The sequence below is a fragment of the Lipophrys pholis genome (assembly GCF_963383615.2).
Source record: "Lipophrys pholis genome assembly, chromosome: 9".
In the NCBI taxonomy this organism is placed as follows: domain Eukaryota; kingdom Metazoa; phylum Chordata; class Actinopteri; order Blenniiformes; family Blenniidae; genus Lipophrys; species Lipophrys pholis.
In genome coordinates this window covers 17,837,569-17,855,200 of record NC_137639.1, presented here as the reverse complement: position 1 = coordinate 17,855,200, position 17,632 = coordinate 17,837,569, and the positions used below count along the sequence as shown (strand labels likewise).

At 39.7% G+C, this 17,632-nt stretch overlaps 1 protein-coding gene across 2 annotated transcripts in view; it reads right to left on the bottom strand.

The window, feature by feature from the left end:
* The window catches only part of LOC308114768 (mannosyl-oligosaccharide 1,2-alpha-mannosidase IA), a 230,455-nt gene that overhangs the window by 15,822 nt on the left and 197,001 nt on the right, over positions 1-17,632 (bottom strand). Inside the window, exons 5-6 of one of the 2 annotated variants that reach the window (XM_080471912.1) lie at positions 8,030-8,124; positions 138-261 (exon numbers count right to left, since the gene is read on the bottom strand). In XM_080471912.1, coding sequence (XP_080328038.1) covers positions 138-261; positions 8,030-8,124 — 219 coding nt within the window. Of the gene's footprint in view, positions 1-137; positions 266-8,029; positions 8,125-17,632 lie in introns of both variants that reach the window. The other variant, XM_080471911.1, reaches the window with a different exon arrangement.

Genomic DNA, 17,632 nt, shown 5'->3' with positions numbered 1-17,632 from the left:
AGCAATGGCTTCAATGTCTGCGACACGTTTTCAAATAAAATGTAAGATAATAGGAAATAAGAGGTCAGAATCTGCAATAACAGTCTTCAGAACATCGCATGTAATCTGAATGTGACAACGTGAGACACATATCAAACCTTCTCTGTGTAGATGAGGTTGTTGGACAGCTCGCTGAGATGCAGAAATTCAAGGTGAAGGGTCCCGAACTCAGCCAGGATGCTGCTCCCGGCTGAGGCCCAGCCCCAGCTCCAACTGGTGCCACTGCAACAGAGGCAACAATCACACCGGTTGACTAAGTATCGTGAATATCACAGACATGCACATACCTGTAAAATGCAGATTACTTATGTAATGCTTTCCCACTGATTCAACAGAGCTTATAGCGATTTAAACGTTCACATACACGTTTCCACAGGCGTCATAAATTGTCAAAAAAGACAATACCTCTCAATAGAATATCAGAATAATTCCTCCCTAAAAGTGTCTAAAAATTATAAAATCAGTTTAAAGGATGTCCGATGACGTAGGTTTGATAATCTTTCAACATCAGCTCCCAGTGGAGCAGCTAGATCGTTGAGTATCTATTTGAAATGCACCTTTCGACCTGGTTCTCAACAGTATGAAACTTACTGTGACATGTTGTGAATTTAGCAATAATGGAAGGAGCTCCTGTTATCGTGTGCTTGTTTTCCAGCTTGGAGTAGTTTTGGTTGTGCGGCTATTTACTATTCCAGGTGCAAAAGCAACGTATTTGGTTTGAATTAGGTCTGTGAAGGGTGTGAAGTGTTTGCAATTTTCTTTTGGACACAGAGCCTTCACTTCATTCGCTGTAAACCTGTAGTGGTGAAAGAAAAATGGTCTAAAACACTTTAGTGTTACAGTCTACAGTTTGTATAATACCGACACCTTTAACTTATTGGGCGTCATCACCATACTGCCACTGTGCATTTGTTAGTTGTGTTTGCCGTGTTGACGTGTTGCTGTGACCTTTGGAAAAAAAACCCAAGAAGGAACAGGCGAGTGTCCACGGAACACGGGCCGAATGGTTTTATATTTCTTTATATCAGGTATTGTGCAGAATTCTATGCTGTGCATGTAAAACTCTGTCAAAAACAAACTCCACAAACACGTTTGTACATTCATTCCCTCGACAGGAAGATTTTTGAAAGGGAACCGAGGCTTGTTACGGAGCTTGTTTCTTTATCCAACATGAAGTCACAATACCTGACTTCGGGAAAAGGTGGGATACACACTGTAGCAACCGGAGATGGAATCATCAGCAAATAACTGAAAATTACTCTACCGGATTCCACGAAGGAAAAAAAAAAATAAAAAATTAAGACCCAGTTTTACTTGTTGATGTACATCTCTAATATGTCGTCATTACCTTTCTGGAGGGAATTTGTCATTACACTCATGCAAAAACATATTTCCAGCATTTTTTTTTTTGCTAAACATCCCCAGGTTTTTTGACATCTTGAAACTCCCGAACTTTCGTGAGGCATTGTGAACACGAGATCCCGTTTGTACACTTGATCTCGAGTTGCACTGGAAAAAAACAATCAACAATCAGTTTCACACCAATTAAGACTATTTAAGAAAGTCTGTCTTTTTTTCCGGGCTGAATCGGTCAAATGTTGGTATTTTCGCTTGAGCTGCTGCGAAACCATCTATCATATCCCAAAAATTCATTCAAGCAGGTTTTTTCGAAGATCACGTCAGTTAGCGAAACATAAACACAGTTTGATGGCTGCATGTTTGTAAACATAGCAACTTTGGTGTGATCGAGGCAACTTCTGGTTGGAAATGTGTGGGAATGAGTGGTGATGGTCTTGTTCTTGTGTGCTGGTTTATTCTCTGTGCAGAAGGGATACCTTTTATGGGAAGTATATTTTAAAGGTTTTTTTCTGGGAGAGTAACTTTATTAACTTTGGACATTTCAAATGTAAAACAAGGCCAATAACAGAGTGACTTGCCAATATAAGGTAAGATATTTTTTTACACCCATAGTTGAGGGCATGTATCTTGCCATCCACTTTAAGCATACTACACACAATGGCAAATATATATTTACGCGTTATTATAATATTGTCTGTAGTTTTTATTATTGTTTCATTCCACTTCAATAACGTAACAATTGATTCGATTATTAGCAAGATGTTATTAAGGTATTTGCTGATACATTTGGCCATTATACAAATAGAGAGAACAGGCACAGAAAGCTCCACAAAGCCAACTCGGTCTTGAACTTGAGACATACTCACTATGATATGGCAGTACAAACCACCACACTGCTGCGAGGTCCATAACATTAAAGCGACATATTAAAATAACATTCTTTCTCTTGCTGATTAGGATTTTCAACAAGTGTCATGTTTTCTCACGTTACTTTAACCTGAGTTTAAACTTTTGATCTGACCATATCCGCAGTTCTAGATCAGATGAGATATATTTCATTGTTTGTCTCAATGATTTCATGTTAAAAAATGAAGAAAGAAAAACAACAGCAGATGAGCAGCAACAGGTTTCAGTTTGCAGCTGATTACTGAAGGGAAAGTCGTGCTCGCCTGATGGCAGGAATGTGGAAGTGGGAGCATCATGAAAAGCTCAACATTTCTTTTCAGTTTCGTTTAACTTTCCTAATCGTGTTTCATCTCCTTCCGATGATACGCGTCACGTCACTTTTTCGTCAGACTGCAGCTGAGCAAAGTTTAAGAGTAAAGACAGTAAGTGACTCTGACTGCCTGACAGAACTTTAAGTACTCAGACTGTGGTTAATATGTCATGACACGCAACTTTTAATTTTGATTTGCTGTTCAGCCGTCTCCTTTTTCCAAAGAATATTAACATAATTAAACAAACGTGGTTCAAGGAGTAACATCATTTCTCACATGATAAGGATTATTTAACCATCTGAAATTATATTTTAAAGCAGATATGCCAACTCTCAGCTCATCAGATGTGGAGATGTTTTTTTTAATGTGTTATGTCATGTCTGGGCAGTGAAACCAGTCTTTAATAAACAATCGTTCACTGTGGAATAATGTGGATGAGCATTTGAAAGGCAAAACAATTTGAATGGATGAATGAAACAAAGGAAAGAGACAATTTGGAGAATGTACGGAGGAGAAAAAGTACTAAAATCTGTTTAGATGGAGAAAAAAAAAAAAGGCAAGTAATTCTGAGACTTGCTTATGTAAGCTGCCATACACGGTGGCAAACAGAAAACACTAATGTTACTCATTGTTGCATTTTTCTCAGATAAATTCACTTAATTAAATTTCCACAATGGTTAATGTTTCTGAGCAGCAGCAGATCTCATTTGAGTCTCTGGGTAAAATTCTGCAAATAAGCTTAGAAACCAAAAGGGGAGTTGGCAGAGGGACGTAAGAATGTGGATGTTTTGATCATTTCAGATATTCCCAGTTGTTAAAGTATATAAAATTAAGTTGGCAGCTGACGTTGGCCGTCGTAGCGAAAAACATTAATTACATGCTGCCAAGCAAATTGAATTTCTGTCCGCTGAAAATAAACTAATCACAAGCCTATGAAATAACCTTTACCATCATCTGCCATTAGGCAAATTTATCGCCGCCTGATGTGATTGATGTTTCTGTAAAGTTTAACCAACAACGACTAGAAACTCACCTACGCTGCCAAGCTGTGACTATTAATATCAGCTTTGAAAAGTTATCTGAAAACGCATTAACAGGGTCAGCAACACATAGCGCACTTCAGTTTTCTCCCATCCGTCAGCGCGACTACTGTCACTTGACAAATCTATAATTTAAAGAACGTGTAGCACGCTAACGCTCGGTAATGATTAGTCAAGGCAGAATGTGCTGCGAGGGATCCTCCAAGAGCTGCTGGAGGATATCAGATATCGGATAATGAATAGAGCTGAATTGTTAAGAGAGGGGAGAAGACGACGGGAGGTGGGTGGCAGGGGAGGCTGGAGGGGAATCAAAGGCTTTGCCTCACTGATGAATGCACCCATTAAATGTTTGGTGGGGCTGCATCATTAGTTGCTCTGGCTTGAGTTGTATCTGATTCCTCTTTTAAGAAGAATCAATTTCAGTGGAGGTGCAGGGCAGCAGGTGGTGTGTTTGCGTGTCGTTGGAGAGGCAAAGAGACGAAGCGGGAAGCGGGAGGTTGGTGGTGGTGGTGGTGGTGGTGGTGGGGGGTCTCCCTGGTGCAAGCAATGGCACTAGCACACATCCATTAATCATTCCACCTCCCGTAATAAACATAGGTTTTCCACAGCTGCCACAAATACAATCAGGTATGAATGGAAAATGAAGGAAAAAAGTGAAAATCAAGATCGCATGTCACATATAATGTGTCGGGGAAAATATTTCTACTAAGAATTCCAACAAGATCCGTGTCTTCATTTGGCTCTTAAGTGCTTGAAAGGTAAACAAAGTCTTTTTGAAGCAGACACAGTCACTAGAAATGCAAAGTTGTTTGCTGTGAGAATATTTAAATAGATACATTATAATTAATGTGATTATCATCTCAACTTCTGATGGATACGTGAATAAAAAGACAGCAAAGTAATTAAATTCACGAAGATAGATGAGCTTTGGTCAGCTTCCTTCGTGAATTGACAGTGTAATCGTATTTTACGTCGAATGCCCTTTTTTCTTCAACCCTCAGTAGGGTTTTTAAAATTTAATAGAATGAAGACCTGATCTACTAAAGTTTTGCAATTAAAAAATAAGCACAAACTTGATGTTACATGCAAACAGTCGTAGAAGTCCATTTGCTGACAGTTGGCTCATACATGTTTGGAAAGTTTTTAAAACGTGTTCACAATTGCAGTTTTAAATGTTCCCCAACAAGGATCATGTCGGCTCAGCCTCTAGCAGTGACGGCTGCTGTCAATGTGTGAATTACTGTGAGCGATAATGCAAAAGCATTAATGCAGATATTTAAATTTTATTTAGGGCAAAGCCATGAATACAAAAACCTACACTTGGGGGGCCTGTTAGAAAGAGGCTATAAACAAAGTCCAAATAGGTAACTGATATAATATAAAAAAGACTCCCAATGTTAACTTTAAACCCCCAAAAAGTAATGTTTTCTCATAAATATCTGTCCAGTTTATAGGTGATTGCTTAATATTTTACCAGTGAGAAGTGAGCAGAGGATAAAACAACTGTTTAACATAATTGAAAAAAAGTTGATCTCTTTTATCCTCACCTGGAGATGAATTACAAAAGGTCAAATTTCAGAGAAACAAATGCAACAATTTTAATGCATGACCGCAGAGCATAATAAGCTATTCGGGGAAATATATCACATCTTTCTGGGGTCTTTAATTCATCTCTGGTTAAGGCTGACTGAATTAATACAATGACCAGTTCAACAGTTTGTGTCCAACAGCTACTTAAGTTAAAGCACATGAACAGGGGGAAATAAGCTTCGAAACCACAATCTTCTTCCTATGAGATAAAAATACTAATCACCACGGTACCGTACTTAAAAAGAAAGAAAATAAGCTTTGCAACCATATACGAGTTCTTACAGTGACCTTTCACATTACAGCCATCCAATCACGATTCACCAGCCTCTAACAAGCATTTCACATAAGTCATATTCAACAAATACTCAATGTTGAAAGTTATTTTGGAATAAGAGACAGAAGCGCTCACTAATTGCACAATTGTTTGATAATTTGACACTTATTTGTCAGTAAAGCTGCTTTGTAAAACACACGCACGGGTTGGTGACCTTAAATCGTCTATAGACATGCATCTGCGTGATTGTGTTTCACATTACAACTGTAATGAACCTGCGACCTTTCCAGGGTGAATAATGACTTTCAGCCAGTCAGCTGGGATCAGTTCTGCTATCCACAACCCCGAATTTGTAAACGGGGGTGCAGAAAATGGTCGTTTGTTTTCTAAGGTTTGCAGCTCAACGTCCACATGTTGAAAAGCGTGTGCAATAAAATGATGAGCGCCTTGTGTGGCAGGTGTGTCACTGTTGTTGTGTCATTGCACGAATGGGTGAATACAAGTGACTATGAAGTCAAAGTAGAGTACTCCACAAAGGAAGTCCATTTTTTCTTTTTTTTTTAAACCCCTGGACTGCACAGTAAGAACTGAGCTCGCCTGTATGCAGAGTGCTGACTGGCTGTTTTACCTTCCCCTACACATTGCATATGTTCACCTCTGAAGCGACTCGTCTGGGCGTGCGTACGGTTGTTTTTGTGCGAACACCCCCCGTCGAACCTTAAAGTAAGCTGCACTCCGGGCTGCGTGGTTCCTCCTGCCCATCTGTACCACTGGCACATGTCTGGGATGTATCAGGAATTAACAGTAAAATAAGGTAATTAAATATGCTCGCAGCTGTCCGGTTTGGCTGCCGGGTTAATTGGTAGCAGGTGGATGACAGAGATGCCAGCAAGAGTCCTATAAGATAAGATTAGAAAATGAGAGGAGGAAGAAGAAGAACTACAGTCAGTTTTACTCGAATCGGTGAAAAAAGAAGATTGAGGAAGTTACTGTTTGGTGAAATGTTTCAGAGTTAATCTTATAGGACACCTCATTATTCATCGTTTTCACCTCCAGTATTCACGCTCAGATCTGTGTGCCTGGTTAAGAAGATTAATGGCACTGTAGTAAAATAGGCTTAATAGGTAATTCATCTGTCATGGTCATCAACACAGACTTGTTTGACGGCGAAGTTGGTAAAACTGAAAACAATTGCATATTTTAGAGCCATTGCTGGCTAAAAATGGTCAAACCCAATTCCGAGCACGTTCGAGAAGTAGAAAAAATTCACAGGCCCAAAATGGAAATAGCTCGAAGTTGTATTGCGTGACGGCGGCATTAACAAGATTGTGTCAATAAAGATTTTAGATTAGAAAGGCAACGGTTTAGAACAGATTAAAAATGAACACTACAGTGTTAAGGCATGCAAATGTTATTCATATGATGTTGCAAAGTGTTGATGAACGCAAATTAATTCTTATCCAGATGTCATCGTCATTATGGAGCTCAACCTGCAGGCGATCCATTGTCAGTAAACTAGTGGGACCGCTTAGTGCTTCATGTTGACACCTTTTTTTGGTTTTTAATTATTATTATTTTATTGTACAATTATATCTGCACTCTATTGACTTTTTTTTCCAAGAGAAAGTTGTTGCTTTGGTTACATGGACTACAAGTAACTGGATTAAACACCATTTAGATTAAAACTGTTGCATGTAAACATTGATTTGATTCGAAGGAGGTGCTTTAAGATCTCTTCAGAGTCTATGTAAATGGTGGACTTCTAATCAAATTTCTTCACATTGTTAGAACTTTGTGCGAATCTTTACCAAGTGACGCTCCGTGCACAATGTGTTGAGAAAGGTGCCAAAGTGCAATCGATTGATCCAGCGGGAAATGCTACTTTTACACATATCAAAAGACTTTCAAGTAGTCGAAAGGCTCAACAGAAGGAAAGTTCACTACAGTTAACCAAGCCCACGAGAAGTTAACAGACTGTAGCCAACTAGTCCATTTGAAATGCTGGTGAAGCTGGATGTCGAGACAATCAATGTCACGGCGCAAAGCATCATGACTGAATAGGATGACATCTGAATCTGATCATTTCATTCAGAGCTCACGTAAACAGGACATCCCGATCTCTTCTGAAAGAATTCAATCAGATTGGCGAAAAGCGAACATGTAAATGTAGCAGCCGATGCAAAACTAAACCCTTACTGACAAAAAGCATATTTGGATTACGCCTAACCTCAACAGAACAAACCAAAGTTTATTTCAGGTGGCCCAACAGATTTCCAGCGTTATCAGTTAAAGCTGATGATCACTGCTGTTGCACATAGCCAAAAAGGGGATTAAGGGTTTGGATGTATATTTGCTTTTATCTTCTTGACACCTCCAAAGTCAGACTTTGGCTGTTGCCACAATGAGCAAACTTTTCTGAATGGATTAAAGCCAGACAATCTGATAGCATGGTATCATCTGTTATCGGGGATGGAGGACGGCTGGAGGTGAAGACTGGCGCTGAGACTCACCTCCCCAGGTTGATGACTCCTCGGGGGATTCCTGTTGGCGTGTTGAAGGCAGGCAGAAGCTTCTCTCCGAGCTCCAACACTTTACTCTTGAACAACTGGATCGGAAACACAAAAGAAAAGCAACCCGGTCAATAAACAACAGTAAACAAGACACAGAGAATAGATGAGAAAAGTCAACTGCACTTGAAGGATTGAAAGAACCCCCCCCGCCTCCCTAATTCTCTTGTCTGTACGGAGGCGACAGGACTGGATCCTTTCTTACATAAATAAAAGTGTGAAACACATACTACTAAAATGTGAATAACAGGAGCGTATACTTGATTATGACAAAGGAATTGAAAACACATTAGTTTGTAAATACCTTTGTGTTTGTAAAATACCTTCACAAACTCCAAGAAAAGAGGCCACCTTGTTCAGAACCACTCAAATCAAAAGCGCTGCGCACACATTTCGTCTCGAGTTTTCAACCCAATGACGAATCCGTGGAATTCAATGCCTCCCACAGCAGATTAAAAACGACCTCTTCCCCACTTAAAGCCACTCCTTTGAAATCTCCAAAGGCCAAGTTAAGCCTGATATATCATATTATGATGCGGGTTATCAGTCACTAAATCTCCATTAGCCAGAGGAAACAATGTGTTTTTTTGTGGGGGGGGGGGGGGGCAGAAGAAGATATTAAAATCCTGACAGAGAGAAGAAGATCAGAGCAGACAGAGAGGTGGTGGAGTAGAGGTGAGAGGAAAAATAAAGGGACTCGGAAAAAGAGAGGAGATGAGAAAAAAATAGAGTCAGAAGTCAGTGTGTGGAGGCAAAACGAAGTGGAATCAAAGACAAAGCTCAGTCAGAAAGTAAGTGCAGCTGCAGTGATGGGAATGATGACTCAGCAGAACGATGAGGGCCAAATAGAGAAAAACAATTCCTACCTACAAAGGTAAAACAAATAAATAAAAAAAATGCAATGCTGCGTTCACAGTGAACGCCAAGATTTAGTTTGCGCTCTGCAGTTGTTTTTAAGAGGAGATCCGTTAAATATTTAACACTGCAAAAATGAGTAAAGAGAATGTTAATGGCATTTGTTCTGAGAATATACTTTATCCCATTTGTCTCTGGGTGCTGGACAGTATAATGCCTCTGATAAATTATGCTGCGGTTGACAGTTTGAGACCTGTTCTTCAAGAAGGCCAATAAATCCAACCAATAAAATCTTGCTGAACTGGCTATTAGCAGATCTCATTCGCAAAGCGCCCATCATAGCCTCGGCATGGCTTTTATACCTCAGGGAGAACCATGTAACACGGGCCAGTTCTCACACAGATCTAATAAAGACCCTCTTTGTGTGTGACTTAAGGACGGTATGAACAATCAGCCATGTATCCAGTGGAAGGGCAGCTCGTTACAAATCTACAAGCGCGTTTGTCGTGTTTACAGATTGGCTTCTGTGGTGTGTAAAAATGACTGCATCATTTAGACAAATTAGCGAGATAGTCTCTAACCACAATTACTAAACGTCTGTTCAGCTGCTAGATTTGACAGGGGTCTCCACGGCAAGTCAATGCAACAGACTGAACCCGAGGCACCATCTACGATTAAAACGTTTAAATAGAAGACATTAGAATTCTTTCTTTCAACACTTACTGATTTTCGCATGGAATAATGTCTAATTTGTTCCTATTTTCAACATAGTTGCATGAGATTAACGCGTACAATTCATGTTAAACTAATACTGGTATCATTGACAGGTATTGTGAAGCCTTGCACGCAGGCTTTTACTTTGGTACTGGCAGGTTTGTATTGTACCCCATCAGAGATTGATCTTCTCAAAACAGTCCCAAAACTAAATAAGTAATGCATACATGCACAGATGAATGAATGAACAAACAGACTGACAATTGATTTGGCATCTGCAATCTCATAACTGCAAGAGGCGTCTTCAAAATGTGCCAGTGTTTCATGCCAGCTTTTAATAACATATTCCAACAGATGCATTGGGAAGATGTTGCTGGAGAGCACTTCACACATAACGTACCACACTGGACAGGATCCTTCATTACATTCAAACAGTCGACATGCAGCGCTATTAAACCCCAAAACTATTTGAGAGAAGACTATTTCAAACGAAAATTCCTTGTCTTTTCTTTTTTTTCCCCCCTCTGTGTTTGATCAGATGTTTTAGATGTTTGTGAGCTGACTGCAGACTAAAGCTGAAACATGAAAACAGTTAAAACTTTTAAGTGATACTACTAAATATTATAGAAACTGTGATAACTGAAGAAAAACCGAGAGGAAAAATTATGATATTAATAATCAGATATAGCCGTTAACACTGAATTCATATGAAGTCTTTGAGTTAGATTAGATTTAAAAAATATATATAATTTTTTTTGGGGGGGTGATATAACAACATCTGAAGAGCTTGACTTTGTATTAAAAATGAAACCTTTTCATTGAAATAGAAGTTGTTTAAAAATAAGGTTTGAGGGTCAGAAACTTAGGGTTGCATTAGTTTTGTGAAATCTGTATATTTTCCTGTGTGTGTTACTTTAAGCTTTCAGTACCTTCACTTTGAAATTCTCAGTCGAGGCAGTATTAAAGAACAGCCTCAGCCTAGTGTGTGTGTGTTTCTGTGTGTGAGTGTGTGTGGGCACCGCAGTCCCTCTGGAGTCCCTCGGTTCTCTCTTTTATCAAAGAGAGCACTAATGACCCTCCACTTGGCCTCATCCCTCTTCATCGTGCCTTTCTACCAGCACTGAGCAAAACAGCAGCCCATGGGGCCGCACACGCACGCACGCGCACACACACACACACACACACACACACACACACACACACACACACACACACACACACACACACACACACACACACACACACACACACACACACACACACACACACACACACACACACACACACACACACACACACACACACACACACACACACACACACACACACACACACACACACACACACACACACACACGATAGTAGCCCTATATCTGTGGGACCTTACAACTGATATAAGGCATTCTTAACCATCATAACTAAGTGCGTTAACCGAACCATACCTTCACTGTAACCCTAAACCCAAAACACACATCTTAACACTCAACTTAACATAAGTGACCCTCAATTTATCTTGTTAATCTTTCTGGAGCCCTGAATTTGGACCGGTGTGCCTCACAAACCCTTCAGAAAAGAAAGTATTACAAGATGACAAGCACACACAGGCACACAGACACAAGGGCACACATTAAAAAAAAAAGCCAAAAATCACACACGTCGCTCTCAGTAGTGTGGCGTTCTCACATCACTTTGAACTTCACCAGAGAAATACAGTTCTGTTTGAGTAATTTAAATTAACTAGCTCTCTCACATTAAATAATAGACAGACATAAAGCAGGAGCTGCTGATTACATTGCATTCATACGCGCTTGTTTGCTTGTTTATAAATGACTTGATTAATTATAGTAAAACCCCTCTGGCTGGCATCTGCTCTGTGATTTACTGTACACAAGCTAAATTAAGGGCCACATTCATAAATCTGTCTTTGGTGACATGCCGCTGCTCCCTGGTACAACACTGAGAGCCTCCTCCAGCACACGGGCTTCATTACCGAAGTGCTACTGTAATTGCACTTTGTGTGTGTGCACACCGCCCAGCCGTCTACCCGGTAATACAATGCTATCAATAAAATCCTGGGAGTGGTTCTGTTCACAAATTTTCTTTATTCCTAACAATCTCTGCTTATAAGGACACAAGAGGGACACAACGAGACAATGCTGATGGAAAGTGACGGGCAACAGGTCGCTTTCGTCTCTTTTAGCTGGAAATCTCTGCTGGGTCTGTTGGATAGGAGGCCTGACACAGACGGCTCTTCTATCAGCTCTTAACCGCTGAAGGCACACATCAGGCATGCAGTCATCTGTCCCACAGCAAACATCATCAGAGCCCAGTGGAGAGTAACTTTTCTAGGCCTGCCACTTCTGTTTACCAGACAAAAAACCATCTCCTCACCTTGGGGAGCAAGGGACAGGAGGAAAATAGGCATCTGTACCCTTCTATGTGCCCAGCTGTCAGTGGGAAAGTCTTGTAAAACACTGGCATGGCTGGAGTACTTTGAGGGATATTGCTCAGCCACGTTCCAGGTCGAGGGTGGTGACATTGCATGTTTTTCCTTATCAAATCCCACAAAGTGTTCAAAACCAACTGTGTGTGAATTTGGATCTTTCTCACTGCTGTTGCCCATCTGGAGCCTTCAAACCTAAACTGATTTAGGTCTACTGACAATATTTCTCCTTGAAGCTGGAAAAGTCAGCGTTTTGGCCACTCACAATATAACTGTGTTTAGTGGTGGTTATGGAACACAACACAAACATTTAGAAAATGCTAACTTGCAAAGTTGTCAGAGTTTACAACACTGCAACTACAAAAAGAAAGAGGAGGCCGAGCCACAGAACCTTTTTTTTTTTTTTTTTTTTCAAACTTGCGGTAACAGTGATTTATTGTGGGCTTCAACATATTGCCGAGAAAGACCATAAGAAACTATCAGAGTTGATATTTTAAAGCTGAAGGTTTTACTAACATAATGCTAGTGGAATCGACTGGATAAGAAAATGCTGAGAAGTACAAAAGTTCAGCAGTTTCTTAATGAATACAGTTCATGTTCTCACATTTTGTTTTAGGTCAATTTCTGGTCTCCAGCAGAAACTGAATGTTTAATCAGACTATTTTAGATGTAAAGTTATTTCATTGCTCATTGGGAAAATCATTTGTCTGCATCAAACCCAGTGGTTCTTTATGCATGAATTCCAACTTGGACGAGAGGAATTAGGCTTTATCATTGCCTATTGATCCCAACAGTTGATAACAGTCAAATCTCATGTTAAGAAGACAAACTTACACTCAACCATAAAGTATTTGAGGGAAAACAAAACATTTGGCGTGAACGTTTTGGTTACAATGTGGTCTGAGGTAATGCAAGGTTTAGAGAGCAGGAAGCAGGATGATACTCAGGGAGTCTTAAATGTTTGATTTTAAACTCGCTTCTCTTTGGGCACATTGTCAAATATTTATGATAAACGGACTTTACTGACATTTTATTGCTTTTGAAGTCACAATGGACAATGAATGATGTGCAAAAGTGCTTACACACCATTAGAGGTAAACTTGGGGATGAGTGTCTCTTTGATGCATGGACACTGGACAGGGTGAGACAGGGGATCGAAGCACATATTTATTTGATTGAAAAATGAACCGCTCAACCGGCTAAGCCAAAGGAGCCCCATTTATAACCACTTAATGATTACTATACATCATTAAATCATTACGTCAACCATCAGTTTAACATGCACTATATGTTTCTTTATGGACTCTATTGATGCTCTATGGCTGAAGGCAAGTTTTTCCACCTGAAGTAGTTTTTATTCTTTTCACAGCCACGTCCATTGGACGGCGGGAGGCGTGGCCGGCCGGAGAAATTCTGAAAGATCTGTCACCTGAATAAAGACCGACACGTCATCACATGACGCCCTGGGGAAGACGGCAGACTTTGTGTAAAACAAACTATAACATACAGTTAACATAATTAACATAATTCAACTTTTACTCTTTTGTTAAAAATTATAACATTTTCTTTTGAATATCATTATTTAATATAAAAAAAGTTCAAAGTCTTTGTCACACAAATGATTCTTGACTCCTTGATATTTTCTGGCTTGACAACCAACTTAGCCAGGCTATTTTTTTATTCTTCACATTTAAGTAATATCCTCTGGCGTGATAAGACAGGTGATGGACAAGCTGGAAATATAACATGGCACTGAAATGACTAACTGCACACTTGGATGATGTGTTTCCGCAGCTTCGCCGGCTGCTCCAATCCCCCACTCGCAGTGTCACTGATTCAAAGTTAAAAAAAATGAGGGCTTTTAATGCAAGAACAAAGCCTGCTCTCTTTTATGCCTGCCATCACCTCATCTTTATTCACATTACAGAGATTTCAGAGACAAAGCGAGCTGAAAAGCTGATCTGCTGAAGATGAGAGACGCTTGGCAAACAGCAGTGTCATGAAAACCAGAGGTGCAGTTTGAAGGTAAGTCTAATCTCGGCTTCAGAAGGCTGCATGCGGCTTGTCTTCATTCTGTCCTCTGGTTCGGAGACCAAAGCAACTCCACATTGCGTGCATAATGCTATCTTGATGTAACTCCAGTAGAGTTATTTGAGAAGAGATCATTTGAAGTCACTTCAGATTACTGTGTTGCACAAGTAAGAACCGGATTTAGAAACTCGGCGGGCGACAGTTTTGATGTTGTTTTGCCTGAGAAAAACAACATTTTCTTCAGACAACTGATAAATAATTCCAATTTTTTGGCAGCTTATGAGCACTGATCTGTAAACTAACCTCTTCTACCTCTCAAAGCTCACCAACATTCAACACCACGGTCATTTGCTTATCAACTTCTCCCTTTTCTTCAGAGCACCAGGGCTCTTAGTCCTGCTTGAAACCAAATCTGTGAGTCAGTCTGTTCGCCACGGCCACAAAGAAATATGCTACATCTGAAACTGAAATGCATCGATTGGAGACTCATTATAGATCCAAAGGGAGCCCGTGAAGACGTCAATCAGCAGTGGAACGATAGGAAATTGTGGTCTTTTCGAATGCTGCTTTGCATCACTGTGTAGTGGAACTGACACACACTTCAAGCCCAGTCATATTTCTCAGTAATGTTCTGCCGTCATTGTATAAAATATCAATAACAAGCACATCCCTGTGAACCTTAATCCATTAGACCTACCGGAATAAACTCTAATATGCAAGACGCTTACTGACATTCATTTAAGTACATATGAAAACAATGATAGCATATGGGCAGTGACATCTACACTTTTAACAGTGTAGACGTCACTGCCCATATGCTTTCATGCACTGGATTGACGTATTGGCCGGAGGTAGCACTAACGTTCTTATTGAGAACAAGATGCAATCAGAGGTAGTGTTGAACGTGGCAGTGGTCTGTGGGGGTAGTGAAACTCCATGAGATGTCACACAGCCCGTTCTTTGAACCCTTCTGATGTTTGTTATCCACTTCTAATCTCAACACTGCCCCCAAGGCTACCAGTGGTACTGCAACATTGGTTGTGTATGCTTCTCGGAGACACAAAAACAAATGTAAACGCATACCACAGACAGATGGGGTATCAGCATATGTAGCAAACAAACCAACAAAAAATATATTGACTTCATTATCCTGAAAGAAGAAGAACTAAATTTCATGACTGATAATGTGGACGTTTGCAACAGCTATGTGACAGTTGGACGTTTCATTCACGACCACAAAAAAGTATTTGAACATGCTTTTTTATTGAAACTTGGTCACATTTAAGTCTTTTTTTTTTTAAGTGGCTGTTCTACTTATATGAAGAAAAACTAATGGAAATATATATTTTGGAGTCAAGCCACAGAGGCATCATACTCTGTATAACTTGACATGTGACTCTGCTGAAATGTTACACTTTGTACATTTCTGTGTACAAACTCATGTAGTTAATTTTTCTTTTGTCAACTGCAAGACTGCTCTCCATTTAGTTTTATCTGAATTCCTACCAGCCCTCTTTGGACACCAGACCTGAGAATTATGCAGAGATTCACATGTGACCGTTTGGTTTGGTCTGAGGAATACTGCATTAAATAGATATTTGTGTACACAACGTATATAATGACATAAATGTTTTGTTGTTTTTTCAAGGTGTTGTTCTGTATTTCTTTCAGTGTATAATGTTTGCACTTGAAGGCACACCTTGGTTAAAGATCATTAACCAGCAAATGTGCCGGATTGTAGCAGGAAAACCAAAGATTAATCCAGAATGTAGAGCTTTTACAAAGATGTGGACATCTACATACTTTTAATGAGCTCAAAGGCAAAACCACATGCATATTTCATATTAAAACATTTTTGTGTTTGAAGGACAAAACTTGAATCACCGTCACCAGAAAAAAACCGAAGGTGCTTCTTATTAAAAAAGAAACTTTTTATGATGAACACAACTGAGGTTAACTGACTAAACTTTGTGGAACATTATTCAATTCTCAATATAATATCTATATATTTTTTTAACCTTAACAGCTTTAAGCCAATGAATAACCATTTTATCTTGTGTACTTTACACAAGATAAAATGGTTGTGTTTTCTACCTGGAGCCTCTATGTCAGATCTCAAGAAATGTTTGAATAAATATTGAATAACTGCTGCTTTTTTCAGAAAAAAAAAATAACATAAAAAAATCACCTCTGACTCAACTTTCACCTCAATGATTACCGATAAAGGAAGTCCTGAAGAAAGTATAAAGAAGGATAAAAAGGGTCTTTCTGCACACGGACAGACAGAAAGCGGTTTTATCGATAGTTAAACTGTGGGGCTGTGTTTATGTGAGAGAAAGCATGTGTGTATTTATGTTTCCCTACAATTTATTTCTTTTTTTTCTTTTCTGTAGTTGGAACTGAAATGTGTACACATATTCAAGAATACATTAAAGTGTGGTTCAAGGACAACTGCTGCTGGCTGGGCGATATCTGAGGTTTAATTCTGCTGAGGCCACAATAAGATGCTCATTTGCGCAGCATGAGGCGAGTGGAACAAAAAGTCGATTCTCTGCAAGCAGCGGCTGCACCTGGTTTGTTTAGTTTCTCTCCCAGTGGCTCGGATCGTTATTAGGATGCTTTTTGTTTTCTCTGTCTTCATGGGGCCTGATGGGACTGTGCAGGAATATTCAATATGAAACCGATACTGAGAAAGTGTCTCACAGTCACTGCTGATGAGGGAATGTTTTGAATCTCTTAAATCAGCCTCAACGATACAAACCCTTCAGTCCGATCAGACATGGCTGACAGGACGGGATCTTTTGTTGTACATTCATTTCTTTCTTCATTTCAGAAGCTGCTGGTGCGAGCTGACTGAGAAGCAGCAGACCCGATAGGTCAGAACGCCATCACTCTCAAGTACGGTTCAACAAGTTCAAAACGTGGTGCGTGCATAATATTGCCCGTGAGCTATCTCTACCCCTGGTTTGAATACAGTTGATGGTTACACAGGGAAGCAATAGTAATGCATAACATTCCAATTAAATATTGAAAGTGTACATGCAAGAAAAGCAGAAACACTGCAAAGAGCCTGTTGTTGCATTCTCTCTGCAAAATTGTTTACTAAAAAAAATAAATATATATATATATATACATTTTTAGTCAATCTGTTATAAGAAGTTTACAGATTTTTATTTTCTATTTGAATCTGAAACGTCTTGTGACATTTAAGTCAGCAGAATTGGCAGCGTGACATCCAGGAGATGTCTCAAACATCGCAGCACACTGTGTCTCACATCAGCCGCTCACCGCTCTTGTCGGATGGGGAAAAAAAGAAAAAGAAAAGTACACTGCATAATTTATGCAGCATACCATCGCCTGAGAGCGAGTAGGCGAACACGCTAAAACAGATCGGATAAATTAGACATGAGGACTTCTCGGAAAACAAACGCAGCGGTAAAATGGAAGTACCCACCAAAGCCCAAATTGGAAAACAAACAAGTGGCGGCAGCTCAATCAAGCCC